The sequence below is a fragment of the Falco naumanni genome, chromosome 2 (assembly GCF_017639655.2).
Source record: "Falco naumanni isolate bFalNau1 chromosome 2, bFalNau1.pat, whole genome shotgun sequence".
NCBI classification, from domain to species: Eukaryota; Metazoa; Chordata; class Aves; order Falconiformes; family Falconidae; genus Falco; species Falco naumanni.
The window spans coordinates 63,147,396-63,168,875 of NC_054055.1; the positions used below are offsets into that span (position 1 = coordinate 63,147,396).

At 40.8% G+C, this 21,480-nt stretch overlaps 2 protein-coding genes across 5 annotated transcripts; one reads left to right on the plus strand and one right to left on the minus strand.

Moving 5' to 3' along the window:
- Positions 1-8,835: 8,835 nt before the first annotated feature.
- Positions 8,836-13,234, minus strand: LIG4 (DNA ligase 4). Its single transcript, XM_040584508.1, has 2 exons — positions 13,114-13,234; positions 8,836-12,453 (listed from the first exon to the last, which is right to left on the minus strand). The coding sequence occupies exon 2, from the start codon at positions 12,437-12,439 to the stop codon at positions 9,701-9,703; it is 2,739 nt and encodes a 912-aa protein (XP_040440442.1). The 5' UTR covers positions 12,440-12,453; positions 13,114-13,234; the 3' UTR covers positions 8,836-9,700.
- A 147-nt stretch (positions 13,235-13,381) lies between these two features.
- ABHD13 (abhydrolase domain containing 13) lies at positions 13,382-21,375 on the plus strand. Of its 4 annotated transcripts, none has more exons than XM_040584509.1 (3): positions 13,382-13,484; positions 15,113-15,148; positions 20,152-21,375. In XM_040584509.1, exon 3 carries the CDS (start codon positions 20,187-20,189, stop codon positions 21,198-21,200), a length of 1,014 nt encoding a protein of 337 aa, XP_040440443.1. In that variant the 5' UTR covers positions 13,382-13,484; positions 15,113-15,148; positions 20,152-20,186; the 3' UTR covers positions 21,201-21,375. The 4 variants fall into 4 exon arrangements, with proteins under 4 accessions (XP_040440443.1, XP_040440445.1, XP_040440444.1 ...); XM_040584510.1 differs by having other exon boundaries at positions 13,404-13,484; positions 15,117-15,148; XM_040584511.1 differs by lacking the exon at positions 15,113-15,148 and having other exon boundaries at positions 13,387-13,484.
- Positions 21,376-21,480: the final 105 nt, after the last annotated feature.

Sequence of the window (21,480 nt, forward strand, 5' to 3'; positions counted from 1 at the left end):
CTGCTCTTGGAAGGGTCAGATAGAGCAGGTTGCTCAGGACGGTATCTAGTTGGGGTTTCAGTGTTGTCAAGGATGGATACTCCACAACCTCTCTGGGCAACCTGCTCCTGTGATTGACCACCCTCACAGTAAGAAAGTGTTTTCTTAGTTTTAAACAAAATTTCCCCTATTTTGTTTTGTGCTCATTGCCTCTTGTTCTGTACTTGGGCCATTGATGACAACTCTTCAAGCCTAGCAGTTCAACTAGTTTTCCATCCAACTCCCTGTCCATTTCTCTAGCCCATACTTCATCAGCTGTCTAAGAGAATATTACAGAAGACAGCATCAAAAGCCTTCCTACAGTTGAGAAAAGCAACGTGTAGTGCTCTCCCCTTGTCTACCAAGCTAGTTTATACTAGAACAAGCCCCATAACATTAGGCAAATCAGAACCACAAGTGGTTCTATCAAAAAAAAAACCCTACTACCTGAATGCATCTCAAAAGGCTAATTTGAACTTTATAGAAAAGGATAGTAATATCATAATTATCCTTTTCTGACTAGCACAACTCTCCATGGAACTGGACTATGTAAATTTGTTCTGTTTTGAGAAAGACTGAGGACAAGAGCGTGGAATACACAGCCCCTCACATGATACACACAAATCTTGTGTGTAGCAATCCTTCATTTCTCCTTGGTATCTTATTTCTGGCAACTTCAGTCCTGAAAACTGTATTTTACTTTGTTTATGATACATGACACAGGAGAAAACTGAACTCTGGTTTCATAGTTTTACATAGTTCCTCTATCCACAGCATTAACAGAAGAATTGATTTAAATATGTTTTGTCACTAATATAACTAACATAACAACTAAACATTCTTGTTACGTCAGTTTTCAAATACAATCACATGCTTAGATATCCTACGTCTTTTTACATTCTGTGTAGGAGAAAAATGAAGAACATTACTGCTTGCAGTTTGAACTTGAAATTTTCCCTTATATGTTCTTTCAAAATAATTTCCCCCAAAATTACAAAGAAAGAAAAAGCTACATATGTTGAAAACATCCCAATAAAATGCTAAATATATTTTATCCAAAAGAAAATAATTTCCATATGAGTGCCTTTTAATTTGCTTACTTCTAGAAAATAACACGGTGAAACATTTTAATTATACCTATAAGCTCCACCTTCATTGTTAAGTTTGTACAATAATTCAGAGTTACAGACTGTTCCCTCATTCATATCCCCTCACAGCAAAAAGTAGTACAGTAAAATTTTATAGGCCCATCTACTGTTTTGTAGTACAACAGCTGTTATCAGCTGGAGATGCTTTATGCTTGGTTAAACTGACTGTGTTAAAAGACATTTCCCTAGTCACCTTCAGATGAACATTTTTTTTCTTATTTGCAAGAAATTTTATAACTTACTACTTCAAGTCCCTCTTTTAAAAGAATTCAAACTGAAATTACATATAGATTGGAAAGATTACATGACTGTTTTTTTTTTTTTCTTTTTAACAAAGTTTGACATGGAATATTATAAAAAATAGTGTGTCAAGGCCACTAGCAAACTAAAGAGCTTTTTAAAATCTCTCACCAGATCATTACATTGAGGTGTCGTAAACATAATAATACTCCTTATCTGTCATTTACCATAGCTGACAGATTTTGACTGATTTATTTTCACCTGAATAAAGGGACCTTCTGCTTTTCAAAGACATTCATGCACACTCTTTCAAAACATACAGATGTACTATTTCAGGGAAGGGTAACTGGAAAATGAGCAACAGGGACCGCATAGTTTTTAAGTGCTTCAACAAACATATATACAATGGTAACAATTTATAAGATTTCCAAAATGTTTTAATTCAGTCTTGCAAAGAAATTCACATCCAAACTTAATATCAGATGAATATCAGGGAACAAGGAAAGGTGGTTCTGTGAGGGGTGAGGATTTCTATAAAGGAGAGAAGCAAGGAAGCCAGGTTTCCTTCATTCATTCAATTCCCTGTAGTATGAAGATTTGTAAGTGGGCTGCTCCACAAGGGGAAGCATGCTGGGGGCTGAGGGGACAGCAAGGCAGGCATGAGCTAGCGTCCTCACCAACAAATGGCACAGTCTCACCATACAAGTCCCACCCAAGAAGATGAGCAAAGTGGTCCTGTTGATGGTAAACTTGGTCAGCCAGTGACGGCTATGTAAGCCCATAGTGATGAAGTAGGTCCAATGTCAAGCCATGAAGTCATCAGCTGGTGAGGATTGGGATCAGCTAGGTAAGTGGCCAAGCACAGCTGCAAGATAGCTATGGTGAGGACTAAGACCAGGGGCCTGAACTTAAATGCAACTTCCAAGTTTGTTCCAAATTTAAGTTCCACATTAAGTTTCCAAATGCAAACTTGCATTGAAGGTGGTGCCTACCAAGGCTTGTCCGAATCTTTTTGCACACAGCAATTTTCACAATTGTCCGAGCAAGGTAACACAGCTACACCACCAAAGAGTTGGCCTTGAGCACAGACAGTCGTACCCCAGGAGGAGGTGGGTGCATTGAGGGCTCTGAGAGCTCTTTCCCATCTATAACGTTCTCGTACGCTAGAAATCCTACTTGTGTGTGGCTGAAATGGAACTCACCCTTGTTGGTGTATGCCACATATTAAAATAAATTGATGATATAATTTATCTAGACATGTTAAATATGTGAATAATTCTTGTTCTTCAAAACAAAGAAACTATAAACTTATTAACTAAGGGGGGTGGTTTTCAATAACTTTAAATTAGAATAATTTTTCATCATATTTTATGCAAAAAGCTATTTATAGCCTTCTAATTAAAGTATTCATTTAGCTAGTTAGTGATCATTTCATGCAGTATGTATAAAGACCACTGTACATGAAAATAGGTAGTGTCTCATGTTGACTCACCACAGCTTCTCGACTCTTCTTTCTCCAGCAATTTATCTTCCTAAAAGCAAGAAGGAATTGAAGGAATGTGGTTGTGATATTCACTACACTTACAATAAAGTAGTCACTTAAAGAGACCCAAAGCTACCATAATACTACAGCTCAGTTCTAGCAAAAAGAGAGGGGAGCTTTTTTCATCTACGCAATTGAGCTTCCCCAGTGTTACTGCTTACAACACTTTAAATGTGAAATTGTTAGCATAATAAGTCTTCCAACATACAGTCAGCAGGTTGCAATCTATTGTATATGCAGTTACTTTCAGTGTTATTAGCTTTCAGGTCTTCAAAGGATAATTAAACAGTTAGTATGATATTTTGCAAGGCACTGTATTTTAAATCCTGTCTGAAGATGCAAGGGTCGGAACTTTTTAAGCCACTTAAAATAGCAAGAATGTCAATTAGTTCTTTTCAGTGTACAGGCACAAGCAGAGGAAACGTGAAATAAAAGACGGCTGATGTGCAATCACCTAACTACTAGTCAAGGCTTTCTTACTCTCCCATTGGTGAACAAACTACCCATTTTCTAGAAAGCAACCCTACCTCTCCCCAGCCCAGTGAATAATTTTTCTTCATATGTTTAGGTTTCAGCTTATTCATGTACTAGTGGCTTGCTTAACAAGGCAGGCACATTCCAAGTGGAATTAGAAGAGTTCAGTAAATTATCCTAGGAATAATCAGCCCTTGACAATATCATATTCCAATGCCTTCTGAATGTCAACTACTTACAAAATCATAGAATCATTTAGATTGGAAAAGGCCTTTAAGATCATCAAGTCCAACCATTAACTCGGGACCGCCAAGTCCACCACTAAACCACGTCCCTGAGCACTGCATCTACACATTTTTTAAACACCTCCAGGGATGGTGATTCCTCCACCTCCCTGCACAGTCTGTTCCAATGCTTGACCACCCTTTCAGTGAAGACATTGTTCCTAATATCCAATCTAAGCCTCCCCTGGTGCAACCTGAGGCCATTTCTTCTTGTCCTATTGCTTGTTACTTGGGAGAAGAGACTGACCCCCACCTGCCTACAGCTTCCTTTCAGGTAGTTGTAGAGAGTAATAAGGTCCCCCTGAGTCTCCTCTTCTCCAGGCTAAAGAACCCCAATTTGCTCAGCTGGTACTCCTAAGACTTGCACTCCAGACCCTTCACGAGCTCCGTTGCCCTTCTCTGGACATGCTCCAGCACCTCAATGTCCCTCCTGAAGTGAGTGGCCCAAAACTGGACACAGTATTCAAGTTGCAGTCTCGCCAGCACCAAGTGCAGGGGGACAATCACTTCCCTTGTCCTGCTGGCCACACTGTTTCTGATACAGGCCAGGATGCTGTTGGCCTTCTTGGCCACCTGGGCACACTGCTGGCTCATCTTCAGCCGGCTGTGGACCAGAACCCCATGTTCCTTTCCCACCAGGCAGCTTTCCAGCCACTCTTCCCCCAGCCTGTAGCGCTGCGTGGGGTTGCTGTGGCCCATGTGCAGGACCCAGCACTGAGCCTTGTTGAACCTCATACAACTGGCCTCGGCCTATCCAGGCTGTCCAGATTCCTCTGCAGAGCCTTCCTGCCCTCCAGCATCAACACTCCCCCAAGCTTGGTGTCATCTGCAAACTTGCTGAGGGTGCATGCGATCCCCTCATCCAGATTGTCGATAAAGTTATTAAACAGCACTGGCCCCAATACTGAGCCCTGGGGAACACCACCGGTGACCAGGTGCCAGCTGGATGTAACTCTACTCACCACCACTCTCTGGGTTCAGCCATCCAGCCAGATTTCTACCCAGCATAGAGTATACCCATCCAAGCCATGAGTTCCTCCAGGAGAGTGCTGTGGGAGACAGTCTCAAAGGTTTTACTAAGGTCCAGGTAGACAACATCCACAGCCTTTCCCTCATCCACTACATAGGTCACCTTGTCATAGAAGGGGATCAGGTTCATCAAGCAGGACCTGCCTTTCATAACCCCACACTCGCTGGGCCTGATCCCCTGGTTGTCCTGCACGTGCTACATGATGGCACTCAGTATGATCTGCTCCATAACCTTTCCTGGCACCAAGGTCAGGCTGACAGGTCTGTATTTCCCCAGATCCTCCTTCCTGCCCTTCTTGTAGATGGGCGTCACACTGAATAACCTCCAGGTTTCTGGGACCTCCATTAGCTAGGACAAATGATGGACAGCAGCTTGGTGAATTCTTCCACCAGCTCCCTCAGCACCCTTGGGTGGATCCCATCCAGCCCCACAGACTTGTGCATATATAAGTGGTGCAGCAGGTCACTGACTGTTTCCTCCTGGACTGCAGAGTCTTTATTCTACTCCTCCTCATCCCTGTCTTCCATCTAACTCAGGGGACAGAGTACCCAGAGGGAAATTGTTCTTGCTATTAAAAGCTGATGCAAAGAAGGCATTAAGTACCTCAGCCTTTTCCTCACCCTTTGTGGCAATGTTCCTCACCACAACCAATAAAAGATGAAGATTATCCTTGGCCCTCCTACCGTTTCTAATATATCTGTAAAAATATTTTTTATTTTTTATGAGTGGACAGCCTGAGTTCTAGCTGAGCTTTCACCTCTCTAATCTTCACCCTGCATAACCTCATGACATCCTTATAGTCCTCCAGAGTTGCCTGCCCCTTCTTCCAAAGGTGGTACACTCTCCTTTTTCCCTGAGCTCCGGCCAATCTCCCTGCTCAGCCAGGCCAGTCCTCTCCCCCACTGGCTCATCTTTTGGCATACAGGGACAACCTGCTCCTTTGTAAGACTACCTTCCTGAAGAATGTCCAGCCTTCCTGGACCCCTTGGCCCTTCAGAACTATCTTGCCAAGGGACTCTATCAACCAGGCTTTTAAATAGGCCAAAGCTGGCCCTCCAAGAAGCCCAAAGTAGTGGTTCTGCTGATCCCCCTCCTTAGTCTTCTGAGAATTGAAAACTCTAGCATCTCATGATCGCTATCCTTTGCCAACCACATCACCCACCAGTCCTTCCCTGTTTGTAAACAGCAGGTCCAGTGGGGCATCTCGCCTTGCCAGCCCACTCACTAACCAGCTGTGTCAGGAGGTTATCTTCCACCCACTCCTGGAACCTCCTAGACTCCTTTCCTGTCTGCTGTGTATTTCCAGCAGACATCCAGTAGGTTGAAGTCCCCTATGAGAACAAGGTCTAGCAATCCTGAAACTTTTCCCAGTTCCTTGTAGAATGTTTCACCTGTCTCTTCATCATCACAACTATGGCTTCTTACATTCCTATGTAACAATAGCAGAGGAAACATGTATGAGGTAGGAGCCATACACTGCCTTGCAACAGATATATTTTCATCCATCTACGTATGAAAAAAAGTATAAAAGAGCATAACAGTACTTGGCACTTGCTTTATGCCTGGCATAAATGTCTACAATACTAGAAAGCCACAGTCTTTCATTTTACATCATTAAATATGAAACTGAGCTGTATATTCTAATATAGGAGGACATCTGAGATTTCACCAGCTCTGTACGGCCAACACACTGTTTCCACTGACAAGTCAAAGAAAGCATATGAAGAAATAAAAGTAAGTATCGTTCCCTGGTGAGATTTGTCATCCTTTGTGCAAGCTGCCCACAGGCTTTAATTCCAAAATTGCACTATATCAGTTTGGATGTATGCCTTTCAGAGAAGAAAAAAGTTTATGTGAACCTATTTTATTGAATTATTCCATAAACAAAGTGGAACCTTCTTCCAGGGACCACAGAGTTTATTGCCTGTGCAGAACTGCCTTTGTAGCTAGTAAAGAAACCAGACCATCATTCACCAACACAGAGTTGCAGACAGGATGGGTACCTACCAGATTTTCTGCTACAGCAGGCCCTGAAAGTTGCACTCTTCTCTATCACTGGCAGTGTTCTTGAAAAGTACCAGTTAAAAGCCAGTGAATAGTAACAACACCAATCTTTTCTCTACTTCTCCCAAACTGCAAGGTCTACAGTCCCTTCCTCTCTTCTTTCTTTCTCCATTTCTTCAGGAGCATAATCTTAAAATAAACTTCAAACTTTAAATTACAATGCAAATTGGAAGGTTCATTCTCAAGCCCAGTGCATATTAAAAAATAAAAATCAGCTTTATACAAAATGTAAATAAGCTAAGAAATGTTCACCTACAAAACCCTTATTTTCAAAGATCTAAACAGAATTAAGAAAATGGAGGCATTTATTACAGTAAAAAATACAATAGGCTGATGTTTTGTAGTCAGAGGAGACTCTCTGGAAGTTCCAACATCAGGTTAATGTTTCAGCATTTTGATTCCAGTTTTCCCTCTTTCTTGAACACTTTTTAATGGATGATGACTATCTAATTATAAAGGCTAGTTTTAGATGTCAAAACTCTTTTATTGCACCAAACAAAAAAAGGCAATTTTTCATACACAGACACTGTTGATCCACATCAGCACTCACTGCTATCTACAAATCTTGCCTTATATTCATCCTTAGACATCATGCCTGAAATGCTCTGCGTACCTCCCAAATTAATTTGACTTTTTAAGAAAAACTTTTGTGTCTGGACAACATATTCTTACTTTTTGAATGATTTCCAGCCTTAATTTTTTTCCTTCAGAACAAATTAGAATTTCCACAAACTTCTTCCCTACTTCTATTTTCTGCCACTACTGTTCTTCTATGAGAATGTCTTTGCTTAGAGGATCCATGGATCCACCTAAGTCACCATGTAAAAGAAACATCTCAAAAGAAAACCTCACCTGTAATGCCTCTGTTTTTAGTGTAGTAGCAAGATTCTCTTTTTACACTGACATATGAAGTTTACAGCACTTCTTATTCAGCATTTTAAAGTAAGTGTAAATTTGTGAAACAATAACCAAAAGAAGAAATACACATCACCTAAATTGCTTGAGATGATCCAGTACGTTAATTATCATGCCACATACATATACACATGATTGCTAATCATTGTGCATAATAGTTAATTAATTTCTGGTTCTAATTAGAACTGAGGCAAAATACAAAGTCAAACAAGCTAAAACAGTATACTGCATCTGCAAGGTGGGGTTTCTTTTTTTTTTAATTTGTGAAAAGGTAAATCTTCAGTTTAAATAAATATAAAAAATAAACCTTCAGTACACTGTGTCCAGAGTATTTTAAAAATACTCTGTAAAGAACATTTAGATCTCAAAGTGAGATACTTGACAATGTCTCAAGAGTTAGCCCTAATTCATCTTTCATATTCAAATTTGCCTTTGTTTCCATAACCTTTCTAACCAGGATCACCTAAAATATATACTTTACTAAAACCCATTTAAGAGAAATCTGTGTAGGTATGAAGACAAACTCTCTTCCCATTTTCTATTTATAAATCATAATATATATGACATTACAGAGAAGCAGCCCAATAAGTTAAAACTGAAGTATTATATTTCACATATATCTTTCTATACATTTCTATTTGAATTATTGGAGAAAAAATAATGCAGTTTCTCTCACTATATACTATTCTATATACGTAAAAAGTATTCTGCATTTTAACAATTTATATGGTGGCTTAAGAAAACTGGTTATTACATTTTACCTACTTAGTATATTTCAAATAATAAGGGAGTTTCTAATGTAATGTTTATACTAACTATAAATAATATGAATAAACTTCTTTCCAATTAGCCTTTCATGTAACATTTTCTAGTTCTTTTTACAGTAATTTTTTTATATGAACAGAACCAGAAAAATGATCGAAGAAACAGGTCAGCCAAAACCTATTTCTGTGTGATCAGCCCAACAGCAGTTCTATTTGAAACCAGTATTGACATAACAACAAAGGCCTCAACCTTCCTTCCCTCAAGGTTAATGCATAAATTATTTAACAGAGTAAAAATCAGGAACTAAGTTTTGTGCTTTCAACAGTTCTCCCTCATTAAAAAGAACACCCGGCAGACTTTAAAAACAGATTTTATTTAGTAATTGAAAAAAATATACATTGAAGTGGATATTTGGAAATTAATACGGCATTGCTCAAATAGCTTGTGAAATATATTTTGAAAGATAAACTGATAGTTAAGAGTAAAAACCTAGCCCTGTAGCACTTCAGAGTTTAACTGCAATGAGCACAGGAGATTGTTACAGTTTTTAAGCGATTAATACTTTACATATATATATATATATATAGCTCATTATTAATTCATTAGCACCTCAATCAGAACTTCAGGTTCTATTTCACAATAGTTATTTACATAAAAAAAAACATCGGATCAATGCAATATCCTAAAACCAAAGTGCTACTGAGGCTGTGTGAGGCTCAATGCTAAAAACAACGTAAATAAATTAAAACAGTACAAGGTTTATAAATTACTGAATTCTATAGCATATGGAATATACACACAACAATTCCACAAAAACATGAATATGATTGTAAATTGATAAATAAACAATATCTTAAATGTAGAATCTCCATAAAATAATAAATTACTGCCTCCATTTTGAAAATTGAGGCAAGCACTATTAATAGCTAGGAATTCTCTTATGTAAAATATTAGCTCTCTCCTGAGACGAGTTTGTGAAGTAAAAGGCTTACATTATTAATTTGTGGGTTTTTTCTCCTCCAACATAGCCTAGCATGCTCTTGCTTCCGCAATACTGTAATTGAAAGCCTTCCTCTAATTTCCACAATAGTGTTTTTCTTCAGCCAGAGACAGCTTTAAACAGACATAAAAACACACACAAAAGTTTAAGGCAACCTCATAATATCCAAATCCAGTCATGCCAACAAGAATGCTTTTGCTCCAAGCTTAAAAACCTACTTTAAATCAAGTACTGGTTTTCATTCTTTGGAACTCCCTCCTCCACTGACTGTATTACCCACAGCTCAGATACAATTTTAAATTTTTTCCCAAATGTTCTCCTGAGTGCTTTCATCTCTTCTACCCGGGAATGATCTTCTCCTATAACAACATGTGAGACACCCTCTTCAAGGTGAGGAACTACTTTTGCACCATAAAAACGGAGCTCCAAAGCTCTAATTGATAGTGCTGTTCCATGGATTTTTGTTCCGGGCTCATTAACAACAGCATAAAAGTCCACATAAATACGGTTTCCTCTGAATATACTGAGCTGACAGCTGTTCCATGAATAACGCTCTTCTAATTCTGCAATCTTCTCCAAAAGCATCATCTTATTGTCTTTCATTCTTGAGAACACTTCCTTCAGTTGTGCAACATCTGTGTCTGCTGTGTAGCTGTCTCCGTAACAATCATACTCACGAGCAAAATCTTCTTTTGTGTCAGGAGACATGTGAATCATAAAGGCTGGCTGCCAAGGCACCAGCATTTTGTGTTGTAAACACTGAAGGATCCACTCTGCCCTCACCACATCGTATTTGTTGGAAGCAATGATGTTTTTCACTCTGACATTCTCAGTTCCTACAATGACACAGTAAGTATCCAGCCCTGGGTTCTGTACCACACTGCCACCACATTCGGCTATTCTGCTTTCCAGTTCAGACTTTGAGTATTTTCCCGTTCCTGTCATAACACAAAACTCAATATCTTCAAATACACTTGAAACCTTGTTTACACTAGAAAGATCAGGAGCTTTAAATTGCTCGGCTATTCCAATTATCTTCCTCACCTTTGATACAGTTTTCCTTTTTTTCTCTTGTGGCTTATTATAATCATCTATATGAAGGTGCTTAGATGCCAGCTTCCCTTCTGCTTTGCGTCTGAGGTCTTCTAACATGTCTGAAGTCATGCACTCATACCATTCTTTGTCCTCTCTTATCTTCTCAATCCGGGGGAATCTCAAAGTGCACTCAGTTTTGTACATATCACTGGTAACAATCTCGGCTGCCTTGATCTGAACTATGACAGAGTTGCAAGGTTCAATGTACATTTCAGGTTTTTCAGTTCCACACAAAATGTTACAGGGAGGATCCCTCCTATGGTAGGGCTTCCAGTGTTTAGCCAGTTTCAAACCCAGATCATGCAATTCCTTCATAGTATAGCCAGAGCCAACACGACAAATAGAGTGGAAAATGGAAGGTTTTTCATTTGGAGGGGGTGTTTCTGCAATAGCGCACAGAAAATGAGACATCATTCCACCACGTGCGCCCGTCCCCCAGTAACCACCAACAATTAAAAGGTCTAGTTCATCCATCAACCCATTGACATATTCCGGCTTGATTTTTAACCAGCCTTCCCCACGTTTGTCAGGCTTGTAGGTGGACATGGGATCTTTCACCATAATCCCTTCCTCTCTATTATCTATTGCTTCATTTAAAGCATCAATTACTTCTTTTCTTGTTCTGGCACTTTTTTTATGTACAACATGTATCCTGCCCGTTACTGGGGTAAATACGCTACTTAAGATTTCGTATCTTTTGCTTAGTACTTCATGCCCCAACTTCTCATCATTAACCATCAATACATCAAACACACAGAAGCAGGTCTGCAGATCAGAGTCCTCCATCATTCTTTTTATGTCAAACTTGTTCCCTTTTTGCATAAAGGTTTGTGTCTCAGGATTGTAAGCCATCATTTCACCATCGAGAATGCAATTCTGTATATTGCTCTTAAATATCTTATGAATAAATGGCGTTAATGAACCATCAAGGGGGGAGGCGCCAAACTGCTGAGTATAGTCAAACCCATTTCGGGAAAAATATTTATACACATCTCCATCTTTGTGCATCTGCATACGTTCACCATCCAGCTTAGTTTCTATGTAGAACAGCTGGTTATTCATTTGTTTCTCAATTTGCTGGACATCAGCAATTGCAGCAAGCATTGGTTTAAAGGCAGAAAACAACGTGATAGAAACATCACTAAGTGAGACAGAGGGATCATGCAGTTGTCTGCAAACTTTTTCCAAATCAGTTGTGACATTGTGTAATTCAACAGCATCAGGATGAAAAATGGAAAATATAGTTTGTTGACTAACACCAAGCTTTAGATCCTTTATAATCATCCGGATGAGCCATTTTTGTTCCAGTGCTGTGCTCTGGGTAATTAACTGAAGAAGACTTTTCTTTAACAGACCCTTGTTTTTAGCAGCATTATTGTTAGCTATTGTGTCTAAGTGTTCATTGACTTGTTCTATTGTCAGTCTGCCTTGTTTTGGGCTCCTAGGTTTTAATACGAAGTACGCAATCATTGCAAAATCTCCAGCATCTACACGTGAGCCAGCAGGTGTTCTGTAATTTAAAAGCTTTGCAGCATCTTTTCCATCTTTTGGTAAATTAAGCAGTTCAATATACAGCTTCGCAAGCATAGTTTCTTTAATCCCGTATGCCATCCTTTCTCTTTCCAAGTGTGGAAGAATAAGTCGCATTGCTGGGTAAAAAGAATCTGTGACATCTTTCTCATTTTGGTGAAGAGCATCATGGAATTTTCTCCAGGAATCCAGGAAATCCTTGAAATATTTTGTTTTCTCTGGGCGAGATTTACATTGCTGTATTCGCTCTAGAGTAGAACACAAATCCGCAAAAGGCACGTGAGAAGCCACTGTTTTTTTAGGAGAGGGTTGCGAAGCAGGTGCGGAAGCCATGAGTCCGTTTTTCACTAAGAACAAAAAAAGTATACAGCTGTGGAGAAAGAAACCACCACCATGCTAATCCATCTCAAAACAAAAAATCTCTAATTAGGATTTACTGATTTTCTGTTTTCTAATTAGGACTTAACTGTTACCGTTACTTAGGAGCCGCCAGCTGGTCCCACTCCCCGCAGTTAAGGGTGAGGCTCCGCCGCCCGGCCGCAGCACAGGCAGCTCGGGGGCGGGAGCCGGCACCGCGCGCCCCTCCGCCACCGCTCGGAGGGTGACAGTTCCACCGCTCGGAGGGTGACAGTTCCACCGCTCGGAGGGTGACAGTTCCCTCCCCCGGAGCGCGGCCCCTCCCCGACACCCCCCCGCCCGCGGACGGCTCCTCCGCCGGCTCCCGCCGCACCCCGGCTGCCGAGGGGCCCGCCACGGGCAGCGCGGAGGGAGCGGGGCTCTACGAGGCCGGCGCCGCTCCCGGTGAGGGCAGAGCGGCCGGGCGCTCCCGGTGCCGCCCCCCCGCACCGCTACGGCATTGCCATGGACACGGGGCGGGGTGCAACAGACAGCACCGGCGGGCATCTTCCGCTCCGCGGCCGTCGCCCCCTCCCTGGAGCGGACAAACGGGAAGACGGGGGGAGACCGGTGGGACGGCGGGGGCACGGGCACCCCTAAAGGAGACTTACGAGGAAGCGAAGGTGCCTGCGGAGCCGGGGTCACACCGGCCGCCCTCCGCCCCGGAAGGGGAAAAGCGCCCCGGTGACGCGCGGCCCCGCTCCCCCGCGGGGACGGTGGTTCCGTCCGAGCGGGGAGGCCCCGGCTATCGCGGCGGCTGCGCCTGCGCAGTTGCGGCGGCGGCGGGGAAGCGCTGGCGGAGCCGGGGGCGGGGGAAGGCGCGGAGGCAAGAGGAGAGCGGGCGGCCCTGACCCGGAAGCGGAAGCCGCTCCGGCGTGACTTCCTGCCTCGGAAGGAGCGGTGGTTGAAGTTGCGCGTCGGAGTGTGCGCTGGCCTGAGGCGCTGCCGGCGGCGGCCCCAGCCCCGCGGGAGGATGCGGCGGGTGGGTCTCGTCTCGCCCCGCTTCGGGCAGGCGCCGCCCCGCGGTGGGGCGCTGGGGTCGAGGGGGTTGCTGGGCCGGCCCGGCCCGGGCCCTGGAAGGCCGCGACGTGGCGGGCGGGGGCGGGAGCGGGGCGGACGGCAGGCGTGGGTTCGCTGCGGTGTTTGGGATCTCGCCGTGCCTAAGTGCGGCTCGTCCCTGCGCAGGAGTGGCCGCGGGGGGGGGGGCGGCTGCTGTGCTGGCCTGCCGGCACGTCTCCCGAAGAACCGCTGCATTGGCAGCGCCGTCAAAAGTTCCTTGAGGTGCTTTCCTGCCAAGCCCCGGCAGAGCTTTTGCACCTTCCAGCAAGACCTTGCGCTAGTGTTTCGTTTGTCTCCGCCGCCATGCGAAACAAGTTCTGCAAACCAGGATGCTCGTAGAAGATGGGGTGGATGTGAACTTTAATGTTGCTTAATGTCACAAGTGAATATATCGAAAAAGCTGAGCGGGATGTTTCTTTTTATGTAAAAATTTAACGTGCTTGGAAATTAGTATGTTTTAGGAGGCCACGCTTGCTAGAAAGCTAAGGCTCTAAAGTGATAACCGTTCTTGGTTTGTTGTTGTTTTGGTTTTCTGGCAAAGTACTGTCATAATTCAAGATGTGCTTGTAAGGTTCATTAAGATTGTTCAGTTGGGAGAGGAAGTGTACAAAGTTAGCGGGAGAGTACTTTAAATTACAAGTATGTACTACTTGATTCAGAGAGCTGTGGACGTTTGCTGATTGAAATAAGTAGGACAGCTGAGCCAGAGCCCTTAAATGTGTGACACTTGAGTTGTTCTTAGCCTGCTTTTTCCTTGGTTAGGAGTAGCTACTTTGCTGTTTTATTTTATTTTTAATGAGAGTCTCTGCAAGATTTTAGTACTGAGGAAGTGTGTGTTTTCCTGCCTTTCCTAAGCTTGAAGGCTTTCTTCCAGGTTAGTTCCCCGTCTGAAACTACTTTTTTTACAGTTGAGGACTTAATATTTATACTTGCAGAAGTCTTCTGAATAAATATGAGTAAATGTAAAGCTTCTGTTAACCTTGTCTGTGTCTGAAGGCAGGAAAGTTTATGGGAATGAAGTGCAGAAGAAAGAAACTGTCTTAATAAGAAATGTGTTTCTCTGTGTTCCTAAGAAATACCTCTGTTTGTTTGAAAATGTGAAATCCAAAGGACAGCAACGAGTGTTAAAACTAACTCTTGTGTTTCAAAGCTCTTCTAATGAGAAAGCAGCTGTTTCTTGGCACTAACTTTAAGGCTGCTCATACACTAAAAGTTAACTTTAAGGAGGCAATGTAAATCTCTCATAACTTTGTGCTGTGTATGTTTTATACTGTGTATTTTATGTAGAGTCCAGGACATTTTGATGTGATTCTTGAACTTCACTAGAAGATCTTGTTTTCAAGTTTAACAGATGTTTCAAACAAGCTGAGCTTGATAGGAGACGCACAAACTTGGTATGCACGGTTTCATCAGTAAAGTAGATGTAATTTCCAAGGGTGTTGGCAGTTAGCACTTCTTAATTTTCTTGTAGGTAGCTGAAGACAAACAGTAATTATGTGTGTAATTCAAAAGCAGTTTTACTCAAAGTTCATAAATGGAATTGTCTTTCAGGCAGAGATGAAGCCTGGGAAATCATCACATCCAAAGGTAAATGTTTTATAATGTATTAGTATATTAAAATAGCACTTTTTAATATTAAAATTTTTGACAAAGACAAAAAAATAAGACAGAATTTGTAGCGAGTAAAAGAGTAATTTCAACTGCCATTAAAAATTAATGAAAAATTGTTCCCAACTACTTTAAGTATGCAGTTGAGTGGCTTATGATCTTCAGTTGATAGTGATGTGAACTGTTTAAGAATAGCATTAGGGCACAGCAAAATATTATTAAATGTCTTGATCATGAAGACTTTAGCTTTTTCCCTCAGAATTTTTGTTGTTATGAGTGATTTACGGTTTTCAGTAGCTACTTTATTATGAGATTTCTCACTCACCTGATAAAACATAGAGCTCTGCAATAATTCCTGCACTGTGGATTCAGCAGTGGGAGATGTAAAATGTATAGATACAGATACATGTGGACAGATCTACATGTGTATATCCCTGTGCTGTAAAAGTAAAACTCGTCACTTCCTAATTAAATTTCTGTTTTGAGAGGCAGTACAGTGCTGTGGCTGTGTAAACTGAACTGGTCTTTAATGGCCTTTAAGCCAAAGGTACAGCAGCAGTCTGTCTAAACCTGACTTTTGTTAGGTCTTAATGTTGAATTGGGATGCATTGTTGTTCTTCTGTGTTAATGGTTTCCACAACAGAACTTCGTATTTCAACACTGTCTTCTACTTATTTCTAATGTTCACAAGCATCATCAACAAGGCACTTGTGAGAACCACCAGCATTCACAAAGGCTAACCTTAATAATACAGCATTTATCAGAGGGACAGGAGGAAATGTGAAGCAGGTAGATGCTAGAGGAAAAACCTCTGATCATATATGTGACTAAGAAAACATCATCTGTAGGGAGAATACAGAGGAACTGAGTTTATATAGTCTGGAGAAATTGAAGGTAGGTTACATATTTGAAAGTTAATAAGCATTGACGTAGAAGTGAAGAATTTAATTTACTAAGTCTCCCTTCCTGTTAAGTATTAGAAAACATTTTCTAGTACTAAGAGTAGCTAAGAACAAGAACAGCTTATGTAGGAGTTTCCATTAATGTAAGTTACTTAGGAAAACATCTACAAGATAAAACTCTATGCTTCTGCTCTTAATGACTTGTGTATTTGTCACAGACATTGGCTTTCATGACAAGTTAAAAAAACAACAAACCAAAACCCCAAAATATCCCTTGTGCTTGTTTTCAAACCCTCTAACTTCGTTTCAAAGTTATAAAATACTGTTATGTATATGCTGTAAAATGGATTGTCACTTCTTGTTATAGGAAGACTTTGTCATTGGCGAAGTTATGATGACTGACTGAAATATAGTGCCGCAATATAATGTTCTTTCAAAAAAAAGGGTTTTTTAGTAAAGGATGATTTTCAAGGGGTTAATGCAGGGGTCCTCAAACTTCTTAACCAGGGGGCCAGTGCGCGGATGAAGTGGCAGGCAGTCATCTGCGGTTGCTTGGTTCCCCACCCCCCCCACCCCCACCCCCCCCCAGCGGGGGTGGGTGGGTGGGTGAGGGGTTTCTGTAAATACTGGGAGCCAGATTGAGGACCCTTGGGGGCCATATCCGGCCCGTGGGCTGTAGTTTCAGGACCCCTGGGTTAATGTGTTATCTAGGAGATTTGAAAAGGAAATTTGTAGAGAAACCTTATTTCCCTGGCTGAAACAGAATTTCCACTAGCCTGGCACTGGCCAGCTTGCTGAGTTCCCGTGGTTCCAGTTGTCCCCATCTAATACATGGGTGACGCTTCATGCCATCTCTCTGTAGAGCTGTGATACTTCTGACAGTAGAAGGCAATATAACAGATAATACTGTTGAACAGTCAACCATTTAAAAAAGTAGTAGTAACTAGTCATATGGCAAATTAATTAAAATAACTGTCTTTTAGAAGACGTAAAGAGGTTCACACTTCTTGCCTTAACTGGAACATCAAGCAGTTACGGAGCAAGTCTGTAAGTGATTCTTGTAGTCTTGTCTAGAAAGAGAAACAAGTTTTTCCAGGTGGTGGGTCCAGTCTGTTTCTCAGGTTGACCAGCTCAGACATCAAAGTCTTAAACATGTTGTTCTCCCATTCCTTCCCTATCCTCTCCCCCTTTCCCTGATTATTCTCACACCCTATTAATCACAAAAATTAAAGATACAGGAGGATTTCAATGCATGCTCTTTGTAATTCCACATAGGGGTTTTGCATCATCGCGTTATATTGTAAAGTGTTTGAAAGGTTTTTAAGGTTCCAGCAGAACAGTAATGGGAAATGAAGACCAATGAGAGATTTTTTTGTGTGTGTGTTTAGTCTTGCAGTATGTTGAGCAGTCTCAAATCTCATACACTTTAAAAAGTGTTGAGGGGCACTTTATTGTTTACTGAAAATTACTGTATTAGCTTACCCTTTTTATTTATAACCTTTACATGGGAATTTGGTTCTGTTTATATCGGTTTCCATTGTTCGCATCAAACAAGATAATGTTTGGAAGGCCTGCTACTTTGGGCTCCACAGAAAGCATGGTTTGTAGCTTTATTGAGGATGAGCTGGTACTGACTTGGTTTAGAGTTTCTTCTAGGCCTGTGTGTTTGAGAAACCATTATTTTTCTTTCTAGTGATTTTTCAGTTAGTATTGGAAGCAAGTGGGGAAGAACCTAGGAGAAACTCGTACGTTCGTTCTCTAACTAACAAATCTTGCAGTAAGATGCAAGTAAGAGACATGGTCTGATTCCAGCCTGGAGATGGACAGAACTAGTGAAGTTTCATGTAGCTGTGAAGAAAACATTAATAGTTATGTAGTTGTTCATTAGTGCAGAGTAGTCAGCTTTACTCATATATGTAGGTGAGTACAAAACATTTGTGGCTGTGTAGTTTACCATTCCTGCTAACTACCATATGTTGAGTTCTAGTTGTAGGATGCATTGAGCCTGCCACTCCAGTAGCAAAGGGGTTTTATGTACCTGTGTGTATATTAGAAGTAATCATGCAGCAGCAGTATCTCATCATATAACATTTTGATATTACCCTACTGAAACGAAAATGAAAGCAGTGCATAAATGAAACTAACGGGGCTTATGAATTCAGCTGTAAGTATCAGCCTTCAAATAGTAATCCTTAGCGTATATGGGATAGCCATCTACAAAACTTAATCACCTTAAGATTTTTATTACTACTTTGGGTTTTAGTAATTGTTTTTAATGATGGGTCTCTTATGAATGTCTTGTTTAGAAAGCATTTCTGGAGTCTCAGCAAAGTTTTGAATAGCATAGATAACAAGAGCCATAATAACACAGTAAAACCCAGTGTTCTTACACTCTGGAAATGTAATGCAGGAAATGTTTGTCAGCTTCGTTAGGAAGTTATCTTACAAATTAAAGTACCTGCTTTATCTGTCTCTTAATTACTGTGACTTCTTTACTAGAGAAATGGATTAAAATAATTAAATTTTCATGTAGACAATATTTGTGCCTACTTGAATGTGGATATGGAACATGAGCTCATAAATAATATGAGAGAACACTATTGGGATACCTGCTGTTTAGACTCCTTTGTAAAACTAGTGAAATACATATTTTGGAGTAGATGCACTATATAATAGCTTATTTTCGTATTGCCTTTGGTTAATATGTGACTTAAGGTTTAACAGATTTCTGATTAATTTCTAATTGTTGCATAAAATAATTGGAGATGGCAACTTTTCCTGGTCATCTTAGGTGCTTATCATATTTGTAGAGTGCAGAGGTCACCTTCTATCACTCGATCGTACAAAGATGGTTGCTGCAGTTACAGCCCTCTCCAGTAGTATTAGGCCATAGAGCTTAGTTTGGTGTGGGTCCTGTGACTTAACTGAATGCTTGGGTGCTTCTTACTGCACTCCATCATTTTAGGAGGTTATAACTTTGAGTATGTCTAAACCGTAATTATCATCTGCTATATAATTTAGAGTATTCTTAAACAAGTGAGCTCGTGTTGTCACTTCCAGGCAGTATGGTTATTCAGCTTGGTGGTGACTGAATGTTTACTGTAATTCTCATGTAGATTTGACAGTTTTTGCCTATTTCTATACAACACTTGAACCCAGCAGTGAATAATGAGATATTTTGTGTGTGCTGTCAGACATAACTATTTCTTATGGTGTGAAAGAAGATTTAACCCATTGTCAGTAACATCACTCTCCTCATCTTATGCTGCATGTATGTCATGAGTCTGTTTTCGTGTTTGGACTTTTCAGCAGTTGTGATTTTCATTGATCAGAGGGTAATGCAGTTAGCTGACTGTTTTCCGTGGTCTTCTATGATGGTGCAATCTTTCGTTCAGCTGAAGATTTAATATGGATTACCAATCTGATAGTGGAAAACTATCAGTATAAATAAGAACCAATCCAAATATAGAAAAACAGCTGTCGTGAGTGTAACTGTGCACTGTGGTATCTTACTCTAGAGAAGTCTTCTTCTGACCTGTTTGTGATGCTCTGTAGTCGTGGTTGATAAAGATTCTGAAAGACGGCCAAGATACAGCAGATCTGGTATGCATTGTGAACTGCATAGGCTTATTGAGTGCTCCTCATGGTCTTAATCAGTAGTAACTTAAAAGTAAGGGCTATTTTTGTTTGTGTTCTCTGGATTCTAGAAATACGTACATGAGAAGTTTTGACAAACTGGTGATAACACTCTGTGTGGTTGTTCTGTTGGTTGGTAGTGAAGACTGGGGGAAAGCATATGGTCCCAATAAAAACTTTTCTAGTGCTGCTGGTGAACCTTGCCTGCTGAAGTAATGTAAATGGGACTTTGAAGAGCTCTAAAGCCTTTTCCTTATGATTGCCTTTCTGCTTGTTCTACAGAGTTGAATGGTTTCCAAAAAATCAGAGGGAGTTTACCACTAAGATTGATGTTTTTGCTTTAATGTATTGACTTGCCACTAATATTCTGCAAGTATGAATGCTTAAATCGCTTCCTTTTTCTTTCTCCTATATTTATACATGTATGTTTGGGGTTTTTTTCAGGATTTGCTTGGAGTAAAAGATCACTGACTTCTACAATGGAAAAGTCATGGATACTTTGGACCTTTGTTAAAAGATGGCTACTAGCTTTGGCTTCCTGGTCTTGGAGTCTCTGCCGCATTTGTCTTCTACCCTTGATAGTAACTTTTCACTTGTATGGAGGCATTATACTACTTATATTAATATTTGTATCAATAGCGGGTATATTATATAAATTCCAGGATGTGCTGCTTTACTTTCCTGAACAGCCCTCTTCATCGCGCCTTTATGTTCCTATGCCTACTGGTATACCACATGAAAATATCTTCATCAAAACCAAAGATGGAGTTCTTCTCAATCTTATTCTGCTGAGATACACAGGGGACAATGCAGCATATTCTCCAACCATCATTTACTTTCATGGGAATGCAGGCAACATCGGCCACAGGTTGCCAAATGCTTTGTTAATGCTGGTAAACCTGAAAGTAAACTTAATTCTTGTCGATTATAGAGGGTATGGAAAAAGTGAAGGAGAAGCAAGTGAAGAAGGTTTGTACTTAGATTCTGAGGCTGTGTTAGACTATGTGATGACTCGATCTGATCTTGATAAAACAAAAATTTTTCTTTTTGGCCGTTCCTTGGGGGGAGCAGTAGCTATTCACTTAGCTTCTGAAAATTCCCATAGGATTTCTGCCATCGTGGTGGAGAACACCTTTCTTAGCATCCCATACATGGCCAGCACTTTGTTTTCTTTCTTTCCAATGAGGTATCTTCCTTTATGGTGCTACAAAAATAAATTTCTGTCCTACAGAAAAATCTCTCAGTGCAGAATGCCTTCTCTTTTCATCTCTGGGTTATCTGACCAGTTAATTCCACCAGTTATGATGAAGCAACTTTATGAATTATCCCCAGCTCGGACTAAGAGATTGGCGATATTTCCTGATGGAACTCATAATGACACTTGGCAGTGCCAGGGTTATTTCACTGCCCTTGAACAGTTCATCAAAGAAGTAATAAAGAGTCACTCCCCTGAAGAAATGGCGAAAACTTCATCTAATGTAACAATAATATAATTGATACTCTTCTTTGGAGTGGGGTGGGGGGAGTTCCTGCACTGTACCTTGATTTGTGTAAAGTGGTAAAAGAATGTCCATTTTCAAATGTATGTCATGTCTGTACTTGCCTAAAGGGTGAAAATTAAACTTGGAAAGGTCTGATGCTTTATTAAAAAGTTCCAGATAACTTTTACATTTGTAGCATTGTAAATGATCCATTTTACATCTTTCTTGTACTTTTTTGGTACCTCTGTCCATATATTCCATTTGTTTGATATGTGCAACGGATGCCATTAAA

Coding starts and splice junctions, on each gene's coding strand:
- LIG4 (XM_040584508.1), bottom strand. CDS start 12,439: ATGGCTTCCGCACCTGCTTCGCAACCCTCTCCTAAAAAAACAGTGGCT.
- ABHD13 (XM_040584509.1), top strand. CDS start 20,187: ATGGAAAAGTCATGGATACTTTGGACCTTTGTTAAAAGATGGCTACTA.